The sequence below is a fragment of the Chaetodon trifascialis genome, chromosome 4 (assembly GCF_039877785.1).
Source record: "Chaetodon trifascialis isolate fChaTrf1 chromosome 4, fChaTrf1.hap1, whole genome shotgun sequence".
NCBI classification, from domain to species: domain Eukaryota; kingdom Metazoa; phylum Chordata; class Actinopteri; order Chaetodontiformes; family Chaetodontidae; genus Chaetodon; species Chaetodon trifascialis.
In genome coordinates, this window is record NC_092059.1 from 25,000,871 (window position 1) to 25,017,142 (window position 16,272).

Sequence of the window (16,272 nt, forward strand, 5' to 3'; positions counted from 1 at the left end):
ACCCCTCAGTGTGCCACTCGCCTGAACTCTTCTGCTACGAGGACAAGAGATGTCTTCAGACAGTTTGCTTTCTGTGTGCACACACACCGACACACATATGCACACACGAAAGTCACATGATCGGCAGGATTATCCCTCTTCAGTTCACTCTGCATCTCAGCAATCAGTCATGGCTTAACGCGGGGTGAGAGAGAGAGAAAGAGCAAGATACAAGGTGATATGTGGCTTACTATCAGTGCTCCAGCACTCAGAAAGCCATTATATGGAAATCTTGTGATGAGGATATATTGTGTGCATGTGTGTGAGTGCGTTGCTGCAGCTGCATCCTAATTGAGATTTATACGCTGTCGTGTTAGCAAAGGAGAAATTCACTTTCAAACTGGCTCTGTCACAGCTGCTGAGCCTGCCTGACTGCTGTATGCTACGCATCACATTTATTGGCCCGAGGCTCAACCTAAACTTAACCCTAACAGACATGCACCTGACTTAACCCTAACCTTCATCTAACCTTAATGAAGATAGAAATGAATCGAGACAAAGGGGGGACAGTGATTTTGTCCCCAATTTGACAAAATTGAACAGCCCAAATTTGTCTCCAAACACACACACACACACACGCACACACACACACACACAGATACCTCTCTCTCGACACATGGCTTGCTGTTTGCTGATAATTTCTCTCTCATTTCTGCTCACACACACAAACACACACAAACACACACACGCTCTCTCTCTCTCTCTCTAGTGCTGGGATAATCATCCACGTTCTGAATTCTCATATCCTCCCACGCCAGAATCTTTCTGCTCCCGTGAGCAGAAAACCAGAGCACCCCGTCTCCTCTCTTCTCATCTCTGCCTCTTACCCTGCAGTTGTCATGAATCCTCTGTATCTGTGTGTGTGTGTGTGTGTGTGTGTGTGTGTGTGTGTGTGTGTGTGTGTGTGTGTGTGTGTGTGTGTGTGTGTGTGTGTGTGTGTGTGTGTTTGCGTGTATGTATGTGTGTCTGTCACTCAGAGGTTGCCTGCAGGCTAAGCTTTATAGGGTCTACCATTACGATTTTCTGATGACTGTGAGTGATACAGTGCCTAATGGAAACCCTGTGCGTGTGACTAAACCAAAGTACCTGTACAGTATGTCTGCATGCAACCATGCTGCTGTTTGTGCTTTTCTGCAGGTGTCCCTGTGTGTCCCTGTGTGTTGCTGTGTGTTATAAAGGTGTGTGTGTGTGTGTGTGTGTGTGTGTGTGTGTGTGTGTGTGTGTGTGTGTGTGTGTGTGTGTGTGTGTGTGTGTGCGTGCACGCGCGCATGTGTGTGTGTGTCATCGATGCAGAGTTTGTGCACAATGTGCAGTGTGACAAATAGCTGATCTGTCTGGGAATGTGTGGGCGGGATTCTACTTCAAGAGCATGTCGGAGCAATTAGGGTTGGCCTCAACTACAAATATACACATGGTTGCCCAAGTACACTCATCTGATTTCCATGAGCTGAGCTGTGCATCCATGCAGCTTCTGTACAGTCACGTCTCCTGTAACAGGAGACAAAGTACATTCATCATCTTAATGTAGAAATGTACATCATGATTTAGCCCCACTGTATTTATAGTGTTTTATTTTTTTTGTGATACTCACAAACTACCAAGAGAAACTAACTAAAGTTTAGCTTTTTTATGAGGAGAAGAATAGGTTTAAAAATAGCAATGGCAAAAATACTGTCACAAATCATTAATTATTAATTTAAGGCATTAAAACTTGATCCAGATCAAGACAGCTGGATCCTACTATCTATGATGGACAAGTTGCTCTTGATGCAATCCATCTAATACACTCAGGTGTTTCAGTCTGGACCAAAATGTTGGACCAGCTGACAGGCTGACACTGCCATCCCTACAGCCATACCATTTACATGGCCAGGAAGGAGTGGTAATGACAACAGGCTCATGTTAATCTATGAAAACACATTACTCTAGTATGACAGACATTGTCCATCTGGTGGACTACAGTGGGTCATTTCTCTTTGTGTGTTTGCAGGAGAATCACTGCAGGAGGATAAAGATCCTGGGGGACTGTTACTACTGTGTGTCAGGACTGACCCAACCCAAAGCAGACCACGCCCACTGCTGTGTGGAGATGGGACTGGACATGATTGACACAATTGCGTGAGTCACACACACTGATATAAAAACCTACATCGTCTCTGGAACGTGAATCTGGGCGCCCTCATATCTATACAGGTCAGCACACGGGGCTTTATCTGGAAGTTGTTTTTTATTAAAACCTGATTACATTAAATAAGTACTGATTACTAACAGTAGTGAGCAGTGTTTGTTTTGTTAAAGCTGCTCTTACACCCAATAAAAAAGTGCAGTACAGTATGTTTGTCTTTTAGTTTGCAGATATTTCATAAATTCATCAGATTTCACTGAAATTTGGTCGAAAGTTAGGCCCAAAGTGGAAGAGAGATCAGCTTAAACTTAAGCATTTATTAGTCATTTGATAAAACATCTCTGCATCTCCCAACTTTCTCTCTCACTCACAGAACAGACTGCCAACTGTTTACTCAACATTATTGCAACACACATGCAGCAGTACTACATGAGAGAGGAAGGGTTTTAGAGCAAGAACTGCTTTGTTTTGTTTGGACACAACAAAGCGATGTAGGAAAGATTCTGCAAACTGAGACAATTCCAATTTGTTACCATTTGCAACCACAAACACAGTTGGTGATACAAATGCATACACACATGTACACAAAGCCTTTACCTCTTTTTCTTGTGTGAACACTCGTCTGTCATGTTCTCTTTCCCTGCTGCTCTGTCTGAGTGGATGGGTGCTGCTGTAGGAGTCCTTTATCTCAGAGGACAGGTGCTGCCATACACACGCATCCCTCATTGTGTGCGTGTGTGTGTGTGAGAGAGAGAGAGAGAGAGAGAGAGAGAGAGACATCCCTCCTTCAGCCTGATGAGGAGACCGCATTTTCTTTTCCACCAACCTGCAAACATTCACACAAACACCATCTGAAGCGACAGACCTTTGAGCTTTGTGTAGTGATTTAAGCACAAAAGTTCTGCTTTAACTCATTTTCACCACAAGACAAGGAAGTGAAGGTGGTCTGCACACACAAACCTGTACATGCATAAATATACACACAAGTGAACATAGAGGCAGGCATGCACACCCTTCAGAATGATTTAATGTTGAAGATGCATTATGTTGTTCTTTACACTGGATTTACAAAGTTGCAAAGTTTCTTCCTACCATCAAGTAAGTCAGCAGATCTGCCACCCTGACTAAAGGAATGTTATTTGTTTTGGTCAAAATGGAGTTTCAAGAGTTTTAAGACTTTTTGAAGAAGAAAAGGAAACTCAAAACTACTTAAAGAGTGCATATCTCTGCTCAGGCATAGCAACTCCATCAGGCTGTTTGTATAGGCACAGGTGTGCAGTGTGATAAATGCTAACATCAGCATGCTAACATGCACACAATGACGATGCTAACATGCTGTTAGCAGCATGTTTGCCACATTCACCTTCTTAAATTAGTGTGTTAGCATGCTAACATTGGCTAATTTCCATTAAATATAAAGTGCAATGGAAGCCAATTCAAATTTCAACCTGATGATGGTACTAAACACCATGGAATCACAAAGGTCAGACAGATTTATCCTCTGGGAACCATGAATGTCTGCACATACTTTCATGGTAATCCCTCCAATAGCTGTAGAGATATTTCAGTCAGGGCCAAAGCAGTGGACTTTTCTGAGATCCTGAGAGAGACTCAGGAATGAATCATAACATCCTCGGCGGGGGTCACATTTTCTTAGTTTTGTTTCAGCAATTTTAGAGATTAACCTTCCACCCCCCTCACCTCCCCTGCAGGTCGGTGGTGGAGGCGACAGAGGTGGATCTGAACATGCGTGTTGGTCTGCACACAGGACGGGTGCTGTGTGGCGTGCTGGGCCTCAGGAAATGGCAGTATGACGTCTGGTCAAACGATGTCACACTGGCAAATGTGATGGAGGCTGGAGGGTTGCCTGGGTCAGTGCTGACTGTTACACCCACTGAAACTGGACTCTGAGCGTTCACAGCACAAACACAACACACACAAGCACACATACACAGAGCATCCCAGCAGCAGAGATAGACTACACTTTTATGATGTGTGCATCCAATCACAGTAATGACACATGGGGGAACGTATTCTTTCTGTTTTTTTATATACTTCTCAAACGTCCATCATGAAGGTTGAGGCTGACGTCATCCACTGAACAGACATAAATCAAAAATTAATTCAGCCAGCTGGCAACTATTGCCTTGCAATTATTAAGCCATATTATTATATATCAACTCAGTTACGAGAAAAGGTCTCATAACTCTGAGATCATTTTATGAGATCTGTATCTCACGATTAGAAGATCATTTCCTTAACTATAGATATACATACGGTAATTGTAGACAGATAGAGATCCTTTAATCATAAGAAGAGTTAAACTTTGTTAGCATAAATGTAGCACGGATATCATAATCTTGAGTTTTCTTCATCATGACGAGATCTTTTCACGTAATTATAAGATATAGAAGTCAGAAAGTAATGCGCCTCCATAAAAAACACATAAAAGAACAATAACTTTACATTTGCATGACATATATTGTATTTCTGGATTATGGTATGTTGACACTGCTGTGCTTTAGACCAATTGAGTTACAAAAATGCAGTGACAGTTTATCAGATATTAGATGTCCACCTCATTTGGCTAACACAGACTGCTGAAGCTTCATAGCGGTTTGGCTGAATTTTACAATGTAATTTTTCACAAAATGTCGACTGTGGCCCATTTTTTAGAATGGAGGCGTATTAGGACGGGATCTCTAAATGATTATAACAAGCAAACTGCTTCAGTGTTCTTATGGACATCTGACTATTCCTTGAAGCCAGACGAAAAATGTAAACCCTTGCTTAAAAGAATTGGGACCAAGACCAGCCAGTTAATCATCTCTCGCCGTTTGTTGTTCCACTGAATATTGCAGGTCACACAGGCCCATCAAATTTAACCTTTCTTTTTTATTGTCAGCTGTGTGATACTGATCTGACTGATCTGAGATGTTGTTAATTTCTTGACAAGAAACAACAACACACTATCAAAGCTTTGTCATATCAGAACAACCTCCCTGAGCATAACCAGTGATGTGTGGGCAACATGAGACTGTATTTTCCAGCTCAGTTTTTATGGAATAAACTACACTTTTTAGAGGAATATGTTATCCAAATGTGGTGGCATGTGTTTTATCTATGATACTTATAGTTTTTGGACAATATTTAAGATAAATGGCACAGAGATATATTCTACTATATATGTGACTTTCCCCACACAGTACTACTTTTTGGTAGCTTTTACTGATTGTTGGTGTCAATCTTTTCATGTAATTTGTGAATAATAGTAAAAGAATAGTAAAAGGATAAAATATAATGTTATCCTATAAGAAGTCACATAATCTCACATTTGGTCTTAAAAAATGACTGGATTAAATGATTTCGCTTTGATGCAGATATGTAGCTTTTCTAAAAAGGGCAGAAGCAGCAGCTTAAAGTAAGGCTGAGCAATAGAGTCAAATTGATGTCACTTCATTCAAGAAAACTCATATACAGTAACAAGCTGATTTGCATTTATAAAGCAGTGAAATGAGGTCACCTCCTTGGCTCAATTTGGTCTCGTTTCAAGAGAAATAATAAGATTTTAGAACTTGTTACCAGATTAAGTGAGTCGTTAGCATTAGAATTTCTTTGCTGTGAAGAATTCTGAGCAAGCCGAGGGGCTCTTAGGCCGATAAAAATAATGAGGTGGATAATGATTTGAGACCTTAGCGCCAGACTTTTATCACTAACTGCCTTGCATCCTCTGCTCTGCTTGTTCTCTCAGCAAGGTGCACATCACAAGGACCACCCTGGAGTGTCTGAATGGAGACTACGAGGTGGAACCCGGTTTCGGCCACGAGAGACATGCCTTCCTCCAGAAACATCACATAGAGACATATTTCATCGTGCCATCACACAGACGCAAAGTACGGCAGAATCATTTTTTGCGTTTTCTCTCGTCAGTGTACAACTTGAGAGGCAACACATCTATCAGTGCTACAATAGTTAATCCTCTGCTGCGGAGAGGGAGGCAGGCCATGTGTTAAGCTGGCATACACATAGCTAGTATCACTATCTCAAACCAACTGTACATGTGAACCAGAGCTGAGTGTGTGCCTCTATTTGTAGCATTTTAAATCCGCAGCTAAAAGCTCACGCGCAGTATTTGTGTGAGCACACACACACACACACACACACACACACACACACACACACACACACACACACACACACACACACACACACACACACACAGACACACAATATATCTAGGTTTTCTAACGGTGCACACTCACAGTTTACTGTAAAAATCCTACTCAAGCCTTTTTTATTTCCATGAATGAGACAATTCTCCAAAGGGATGAGGGATGTCGCCTTGTCCTTTTCCCCTTCATCCTTGACTGGATACTGCAAATAGATTTGGGTTTGCAGAATAATAAAGAATAATCAGGTTGTTGGTAAAAAGAGGTTGGAAATGATGAGTTTAATTTTAGAAGCTTTGAAGTCTGTTTAGAACAGAATTGCGTATATTGAATTGTCAGGAAGGCCTCAAGGAATGGAAATTAATCTCATTTAGCACCAGAAAAATAGCAAAATTTCCACTTGCCCCACTCAGTAGTTCATGAAGTAGCTCTATAACAAATGACTGAATTCCTATCAGCTTCAGCTGTAGTTTGAAGTGAATGCCAACACAGCATGTTACCATGCTAAAGACAGGCCTACACATGCGAACATGCCATACATGACGCCAAACATTAATATTCGAACATGTTAAAGCAGAAGAGCTAATGTTAATTATGAATTAATAATAATTAATATTATCATTATTATAGTTCAATGCTAATATTAACTGATATGTCTTTTGCTAATATGTTTTTCAGTGTGTGTGTTTTATGCATTACCCCCTTTTTATATATTTATTTACTGTTGGTCTCATACGTCAACTGTATTAGATATAGGTCTATTTTTGTTTGTGTATGTTATCAAACCTTACATAAATATGTAAAATTCTAATGTTAGCATGTGAATTTGTTACAACATGCTAAACATCAACACCATACAAAACATGAGCTTGTGATATGCTAAATACTACATGCCATACATCAGCTTTTTAACCTCCTGCAGCCACTGGCATGCATGTTCATATTCTGACTGGAGGAGCTGCGTGATCACATGCTAATGTTGACTTTATTTCCACAAAGACTGAGAGCTGGAGCAGAGTTTCCACAAAGATAAACGGCAAGATTATAGGTCAAAGCAAGTTGGAAAATAGCTGTTTTATTTTGAGGTTTAAATGCTTAAATGAGGTACTCGTACTCTGAATGTGTAGGAGGCTGTTTCAGAGAGTGGAAATGATCTCAAAACACAGCCTAGTTGTAGCTTTCAGCCTTGAATGAAGAACTGTTTATATGTGAGGTTCAGAGGATTGACTGATCTGTTACATTTACTGTATGAAAGGAGATAATTATCAGTAGCAAAATCAAACCATAAAGTGTTGTCTGTACCCCTAAGTAGCTTCTAGCTCTATCTTTCTTCCCTGTTCATCTGATAAATTTTGTCCTCATTTCTAGATCTTCCCAGGTCTCATTTTGTCAGACATCAAACCAGCCAAGAGGATGAAGTTTAAAACAGTGTGCTACCTGCTGGTGCAGCTGATGCACTGTAGGAAGATGTTCAAGGCCGAGATCCCCTTCTCCAACGTCATGACCTGTGAGGATGATGACAAGGTTTGTAACTTGTGAAATACGTCACTGCATGTGTGTACCACTACAGGATAGGTATGAATATTTCTGCATTATGTAGTAAGAAAAAATCCTTATAATGGGTTTGTATGTCCATTTCTGATGGAGTGAAATCCTGCTTGGAGTTCTAATCTGACACACACACACACACACACACACACACACACACACACACACACACACACACACACACACAGAGTAATCTGGATTTCTAGATTTTGCAGAAATCACAAGTACTACAGAATAGTGCAACTACTTGTTGAAAAGAACAGGAACTGACATTCTGAACAACGTTTGACGTGAACTCACCGTTCTTCTGCTGGCTGAGTGGGTGTGTGCATCTGTGGATACCATATATGTTGCTGTGGGTGTGTGTATAACATTGATTTGATCTTGTTCATGTGTTCCTTGTTAGCTTTGTGAGTATATTTGCTTTAAAACCACTGTAACGCAGGAGTGAGTCAGTCACAGTGCTACCGCTTTGTTCCGAGGTTGGTCTGTTGGTGTTAGGTGATTGATGATTGGTGTTGTGGCATCACAAGGTCTGGCTGTCACAAATAGCCTGCTAGCTGTAATCCGCCTGACTGTGTGAGCTTGGCCAGGCATAAGTACTTCATGATTCTGATGAGGTTGCATTATGACTGCTGGTAATCACCCACAGCCTGGTATCATCTCCTCTAATAGCATTAGCCACATTGTTACATGATTATCCAAGTAGCCAAAATCCTAGCATTGTGACACAGTGGAATTTTATTATGGAATTATGACACTACAAATTATAGTAGTCAGTACTGCCACTCTCTAGTGAATGTAGGTACTCATGGTATAGAGGTATGGATATAGAAAGTGTCAGTCCAAATAAACCATGGGAGGCAAAACTGTACAGGCTGTGTGACACACAATCTGTGACGAAGTTCAATCGGACAGCTCCTGAATAGGACCTTCAATTTCTTGAAAGAATCTCCAAAATCCTTCGCCCATTCATTGTCTATCCAGATCCTTGCAGGGGTTTTGAATAGATTTTTTATTTCATATAATGAATGAAAAAAGCCTTTATAGGATTACACTGAAAAAACAAAACCAGCCAGTGAGGTGCAATTCTTTATTGTGTCCATAGTACAAATGAGCTTGTTTCAGGATGTGTCTCAAAAGCATTATTGTCTCGACACTAGTGCAGCAATCTACTTTAGTCTGTCTTGTTTCAAGACAATGAGACACTACATTCCGCAAAATTCTTCAAACATGGGAAACTATACCAGGAACAATTGGAGTTGTTTCACCCTACTGGCATTTTCACAAGAAACCTTCAGACTTGAAAGATGAAAATGAGATTGAATTGCTTGGTAAAATGAATGTAGCGTAGCATAGGAGCAGAATTATATTATGATCTCTGTGTGTAACTTCCCATGAGACTGTGACAGAGCGGCTGTTTTTAATTTTCTTTTGTAGAAGCAGGTGCAAATTTGAAAACTGCTATTTAAGATACTGCGAAGTGACAACTCCTCTAGTTATACAGTATGTGCTTGTTTTATGACATATAAAGCAACTAATAACTAATGACGTTTTTGGAGATAATCTCATTGTATAGTTTATTGCAATGATGATTTTGGTTATTTTCAACTTGAGCCTTGTTTTCCTAGTTTGTGGCATCATGACAACTGCGCCTCATCAAAAGCATCTCCCCAGGATGCACTCAGAGGACCAATGAAAACTTCATCAAACCCAAAAAGCAATTACTGTAAAACACACAATAACATTCACACCACAGTGGAATCTGCCTACGTCTTATTTTCTGATTAACTGTTGCCTGAAACTTCAGTATGATGTGGCATTAGTGTTAGATTAACCAGCAGCTAGCAACTACTTAGAAACTTCACATCATCAGATAGACAGTTCTTACTGAGACATTAGTTCACTTCACCATTTACAGGTTATATTTTCCATTTAAGTTCATGACAAGACAGCTATAAAATTTCTGACACAAATCCACCTCTAGTTGTAGTTTTTGATAGCGTTAGCATGTTACCCTACTTAGTATAACATTCTACCTTTGTCCATGTCAAATGAGCTAATTTTAGCATGGTAGCAAGCTAACATTACTAAATGTTACTTGCTGATAGCTACTTTAGTACTAACCTTAATGTAATAACTATGAACACGAACTCTGAGTTTTGCATTTTACATGCAAAAAATCTGCATTTTAACATTCAGCATATGCTAATTAACTGCTAGGCATTTGATTTGGGTTTGATTATTTTTTTAAAAAAAAGTAACATATGGTGAGAATAAGCAATGTGACATAAACTTACATGCTGCGGTGCGAAGGGGTACTGTAAGCAGTGCTGGAAGCCTAAGATGCTGATGCCAGCATGGTGAGCCAAAACATCCTACATGGCTAATGTATAGATTGAATTATAATTTATTTACTATTTGGGAGTTTGTATCCCCTTCCAGCCACAGAAAGTTGTCCATGCACTAATACCCTAACTTAATTACAGCAGTTTACCAGTTTGAAATATCCTGGACCTGCATTTACCACCTACAGTTTGTGCAGAAAGCTGCTGCTAAACAGCTGTGCAGATGTAAGAACAGACGCCATAATCCACATACTTGACTCTGTGTCCGCTATCAAATTTAAGTGAAAATTGTATTATTTGTTGTGTTAGCTCTTCCAGCCAAGGTGTGTTAACTACTATATCTCATGGTTTCGTCTTCAGTCCCTACTCAGCAACCCAAACAATTCTTCTGAAAACAAATAGGCTCTTCTGACATTTAAAACAACATTTTATTTTCTTGCATTTAATTTTTTTTAATCCTTTCTCCTTCATAATGTAATAAAATGGTCATTCAGTTATGTACCTTATTGTATTCAGCAATTAGCATTCAGTTATTTTATTATTTCCAAGTGTGCTTTTCTTGCTGTCTCTAAATGTCTTCAGTGAAAAAGGTTGATTCTTCATATATTTTCTGTGCACTGTACATGCACTGTATGCACGTTTGCCTGCAGATCTTACATAAAGTGCTTCAGTCCTGATTTTGTTAAACCTTATTTATCTGACACTTTAGCCAACAAACCTCAACAAAACTTTTTCTACCACACTAGTGGTAATGAGGTGTAAAGTTTTCTGTCCATATTTCATCAAACAATTTTGTTTTGTGCTTTATAACAAGTGTTGCAGCCTCACAGGCCCAGACCAGCATGTGGACTTTTCATCTTGTTTCCACTGATGCTTGTAAACTTAGAAGCAAATCTCACGGTGAACTTAGAAAACTCTGCATTGGTATGCCGTAGCACAACTGTTGAGGCCCAGTCGACTCTAACACGTCAGACAGGCTGGCCTCTGCAGAGACTGATTGTGTTGTCTCTTTGGTGTCTGACAGCGGAGAGCCCTGCGGACTGCATCGGAGAAGCTGAGGAATCGGACGTCCTTCTCAGCCACTGCCGTGCAGCACTCACCGGGAACACGAGTCAACCGCTACATCGGGCGGCTCATTGAAGCACGGCAGACCGAGTCTGGGACATCAGACCTCAACTATATCACCCTGTTCTACAGGAGCAGAGACAGGGAGCGTAAGGTGAGGACACATGCACACACACACACACACACACAAACACACACACTGAACATCTGCAGATGTACAAGAGGATTCACAATGTAACAAATATATACTTTCATCATTACACATAAGGTAACTTGCTTCGTGACTACACCCCCACCCCCACCTATCTTATTCTCTCACATACACACCCAGCACAGTCTAACTCTCTCTCTCCCCTTTTTCCCTCTCTCCCACGCCTGTTGTCTATGATGTGTGTGTGTGTGCGTGTGTGTGTGTATGAGGAATCCACCCACCCTCTCAGGAGGGGGTGCAGATAATGATTTGGGAACGTCGGAGCACCACACGTGATATCTTTCTCCTATGTGTGCGTGGGTAGAGTCATAAAGGAGACACAGAACAGGGACTGGTTTGTGTGTGTGTGTGTGTGTGTGTGTGTGTGTGTGTGTGTGTGTGTGTGTGTGTGTGTGAGTGTGTGTGTGTGTGCGTGCATGTGTATGTGTTCGTGTCAGTTATCTGTATCTGTGTCTTTGTCTGTGTGTAATCTAGACACCCAAACTAGTAGCAGAAGAATTAAAACCCTGTACACAGTAAAAGCTTGTTAATTGTTGCTCATTTTACTTTACATACTTCAAATGCCACCAACAGAAAATTAAGGACACAAATTAGTATAAAGCGTTTACTCCCACACAGCTACAGTAAAAAGATATATTTCATAGGGCGCTTGAGTTCAGGACACAGCTGTTGTTCCAGAAGTTTATATATAACTTCACATCAGATCTCTAGAAATGCCAGTTTCTCCAAAGAAGCTTTTATATCATGCAGAAATTAAAAAATGCCATGGGGTGAGGTGGGAACTATAACATTAAAACTGATGGCCATGTAAAGTAGGCTTTAGCACAGCATAGCTTGGTCCTACAGACTTCATCATTTCTCATTTTCTCTGTACACGGCCCCAGGATGGCCAATTAGTAGTGGGATGGTTGGTCTGTTGGCACAGCTCCAACCAATGGATGGATTGATTGCCACGACATTAATAAAATGAAACAAAAGCATTCATAGTTGATGTTAATTTTTAATCTTCAGTTTTATCTTTTTCAACTACAAGGCCAAAATTCAACTTGCCAAGAGCTTAATTTCATGACAAAATGACTGCACATCTTTTCTTACCTTTATGATCAGTTAATCTGAGATGATGACATCTGATTTAGGATTAGAAAGTTCTTTTCCTTCTGTCCTTTTCGTTGGCTACTTCTCATAAGTGAAGTGCTGCCCCAATTGAAGGCATGCAGTATCTCTCGGTTTTGTTCAGGGCTAAGATGGAGCGTGAGAACAGCAGGTGGAATCAGCTCCCTCAGGTGGGTTATGCTTGAGGCTGAGGCCAAAAGTGAAGCTCCACCTGCACTCCAGATATCCCCTGTGTTTCAGGAGCTTTGGGTACCAAGCAGATGGATATGATCATAGATGCAAGCAGGTGAAATAAACTTCCTTTGTGGACTGTCTAAGCTCACCCTGAGGGAGAGGGTGAGGGGCTCAGATAAGGAGGAAGATGGTAGAGTGAGCTGCTGACTCTACAGAGCAGAAGGTGCATTTCAGATTGACTGGGCATCTTTGGAGGTATTCTGGGCATGTCAAACTGTAAGGACACGCGAGGCCGGAATACATCACGACAAGCCTGGAAACACCTAATGAGTGTTAAACACCAAACACACAAGCTTTCATTGTTTGTGCAAAATTGAACAATAAATAAAGAGAGGTAAAGCTTTAGAAAGGCAATAAGGATGTTACAGTCTACAAAAGGATATAAAGACTCACAATATACATTCTCTAACATGGTATCACTGTCCAGTCGTACTTGAGATTTTGAAGTACTTGGTACCTCCAAACTGTACTCAGCTGAAACACTGCAGGACTCTGCTGCTCACCGGCTGCTAACAGCTAACAGCTAATAAGCTCTTCTCCTGCCAATTTCAACACAGAATAACTTCATAATGTAGCATTAAAAAAAGAGGGAACGCCTCTCACGTTGACATTTTCTCTCTGTTTTGTCCCTTCTTAGTATCACCAGGTGTATGACGACCATTTCATCAGTGCGGTGGTTCTCTCTCTGATCCTCGCTGCTCTGTTTGGCCTTATCTATTTGCTAATGATCCCACAGTACGTACACACACGCTGAAACACACACACGCACACACACTCTTCCATGTGTAACGTAATTGGATCGATCTTGCCAGGGTGTAGTGAGACAATTAAAGAGGAAGGTGTTTTCACTGCAGTCAGTGGAAAACTGGGGAAGCCCTTCTCACTCTTGTCACTCCTCTCATCTCTCAGGGGGATGCTGGTGCTGCTGCTGCTGGTCCTGTGTGTGTGTTTCCACGTGGCCTGTGTCATGTACCTGCATCTCACCAGTGTCCAGGTAGGACTCCCAGACTTCCGCCTACAGTATTCTGCTCAGACACTTGACTCCTCTGCGTAGCGGGAATGAAGACCTTTGAGGCCACCTTTTCACTAGATACAACCCTTCTTTGACACAGCGGCAGAGTGGCAAAACAAAGCATCAGGTGACTGCTCTGAATGGTTAGAGCTGCAATACTGAAGGAAACACCTGAATATATTGACAAAGAAGATGCCATGGGGATGTGTATGTACTACAATGCAAAAATAGTGGATGTCGACATAAGACTACGCACCATAGAGCTTCAACTAACATTAATTCTCATTATTGATTAAGGTGTTGTCAATCTTTTGTGCAGATCTCTGCATTTAAGCTGTTCCATAACTCCTTAAGTAAGGGGAATTGACCTAACCTACATGTAGAAATATCAGGGAAACCAGAGCACCCAGATGAAAGCCAGGCAAACCTCTAGTGGAACGACAGTGCTAACTGCTAAACTGAAAAACTATTAGCACCATGGTTGAAAGCTGCTGCATTACATTTTGCATGTTGAATAAATAAAAGAAACAGTTTACGACTTTCTTTGCTTCCACAAAGAGCGAAGGACAGCAAAGGAAGCGATCTGTGGCTTCAGGCCATCCTCAGAAAAACTGTGTGGCCTGGCCAGTTGATAAGTGTGCGTCTGTGGTGTTTGTGTTGTTTGTGCAGTCAGTGAACAACAGCTCGATACCCTCCTAGCACAGTTTTAAATAGCCATTGCTACAAAGTTCTTGCACTTCAGAAAGTCTTTTATACAGCTGTGTTGGATCATAAACTCTGGCAGTCTTTGTTTACACATGGTTCTGCCGCTGTTTGCTTAAACTAATTTTATCTGATGAAGGTCAGAGGACCAACATGTTGTAAATACTGAGGAGAAGTGATCGACAGTGTGCAGGATTCTTTGGTTCTTTCACAGCGCAGTTTTTGATCTAATTTCTTTTTCTGTAACTTTTGCATGACTGCAGATGCTTTTACATTCTTGCCAGACAGGTTGGAGTGACCCTGACCACTTCTATTTGCTTTGGCATGACGCTCACACCCTCTATATGACACTGTGGTATCATGCTACATTGAACTGTCATGATATCCTTTAAGCGGCTCCTCTAATGGACCTGCACATAATGAGCCACACCACAAAATGCACTCATTGCATTTCCACTCCTGGCTAATGATGTGTTCAAAATGCTATTGAGATGGATAAACAGGTGCTTCATTTACTGACTTGTTCTATTTTCCAACCTCTCCCCCACCTCCCCTCCTCTTTCCACTGGTTTTAGTGCCAACCGGGCTGCCTCACCATCCAGATCCGAACAGTGCTGTGTGTCTTCCTCGTTCTGCTCACCTACTCTGTTACCCAGGCCTGTGTGGTAAGAGTGTCTTTAAAAACCCAACCTGTAGTTATATATATATGTTTTGCGCAGTTGTTGTTATGTTTATATTTTATATCACCAAATACATTAAATATAATATTACCATTAAGTGTATATCATTTAATGTACCACAACATGATTGTCAGCATGTGATGATGAATGTGACGACAGATAGCATTCTCTGAGGAAGACCATGTTGACCAGGGGCGATCAAAAGTTGAATCAAGACTTTGAAAGCTCTCACCTCCAGACTTTCAAGTCCAAGCTGAGACAACCTTGACTCAACATCATGAGTAAAACTGATTCCCCTGCAATAAACACATAAAATGTCTGATACTGTGTGTGCTCACAGTTTCATTCACATGCACAATATTACCCAAGTTATGATTAGGTTTCTGGAGTAACACGGACAAGCCCTGTTCCAGTCAGGACAAACCTGCGTACGTTAACTAAAATGCAACATGCAATAGAAACTACTGTTTACATTTATCCAAGGTTGTGATTGTGCTCTGCCATGTGCACATAGTTAAATGTAGAGAACAAGAATGAGAGAGAGATGAGGAGTGAGTTGAGGTTCATTCTCTTACACTTAACCCCTTAACAACCAGGTCACCCCAATTGCATCTTCAACTTGAATTACATGCAGCAGTAGTTACTCAAAATCATATATTATCATAAATTATGTTACATTTATCTGCACGCTGAAAAACAGTCAAGGTCTGGAAGCAATGAGAAGGATAGATTGTATATTCACTCATTGTAATCCTTTACTGATGATCAGATGGAGAAGCCAAATAGTAGAATGGCAATACAGCAGAGTCAAAGAATGTAGGTCCATCCTAATGTCTGCACCATTGTCTGAAATTTCCCCACTGTGGGGCTAATAAAGGTATATCTTATCTTATCTTATCTTATCTTATCTTATCTTATCTTATCTTATCTTATCTTTGCAGATAAACAGAAATCTATTATAATCATGAATATACAAATATGAGTAATATGAGTTTCTCTATGTTTCATATACATATGATATCCTCA

At 40.8% G+C, this 16,272-nt stretch overlaps 1 protein-coding gene across 1 annotated transcript in view; it reads left to right on the plus strand.

Annotated features, from left to right (window-relative positions):
- The window catches only part of LOC139330593 (adenylate cyclase type 1-like), a 44,885-nt gene that overhangs the window by 14,187 nt on the left and 14,426 nt on the right, over positions 1-16,272 (plus strand). Inside the window, exons 5-12 of the mRNA XM_070961587.1 lie at positions 2,030-2,157; positions 3,877-4,035; positions 5,916-6,057; positions 7,702-7,857; positions 11,254-11,448; positions 13,490-13,587; positions 13,762-13,846; positions 15,142-15,231. Coding sequence (XP_070817688.1) covers positions 2,030-2,157; positions 3,877-4,035; positions 5,916-6,057; positions 7,702-7,857; positions 11,254-11,448; positions 13,490-13,587; positions 13,762-13,846; positions 15,142-15,231 — 1,053 coding nt within the window. The remainder of the gene's footprint in view (positions 1-2,029; positions 2,158-3,876; positions 4,036-5,915; positions 6,058-7,701; positions 7,858-11,253; positions 11,449-13,489; positions 13,588-13,761; positions 13,847-15,141; positions 15,232-16,272) is intronic.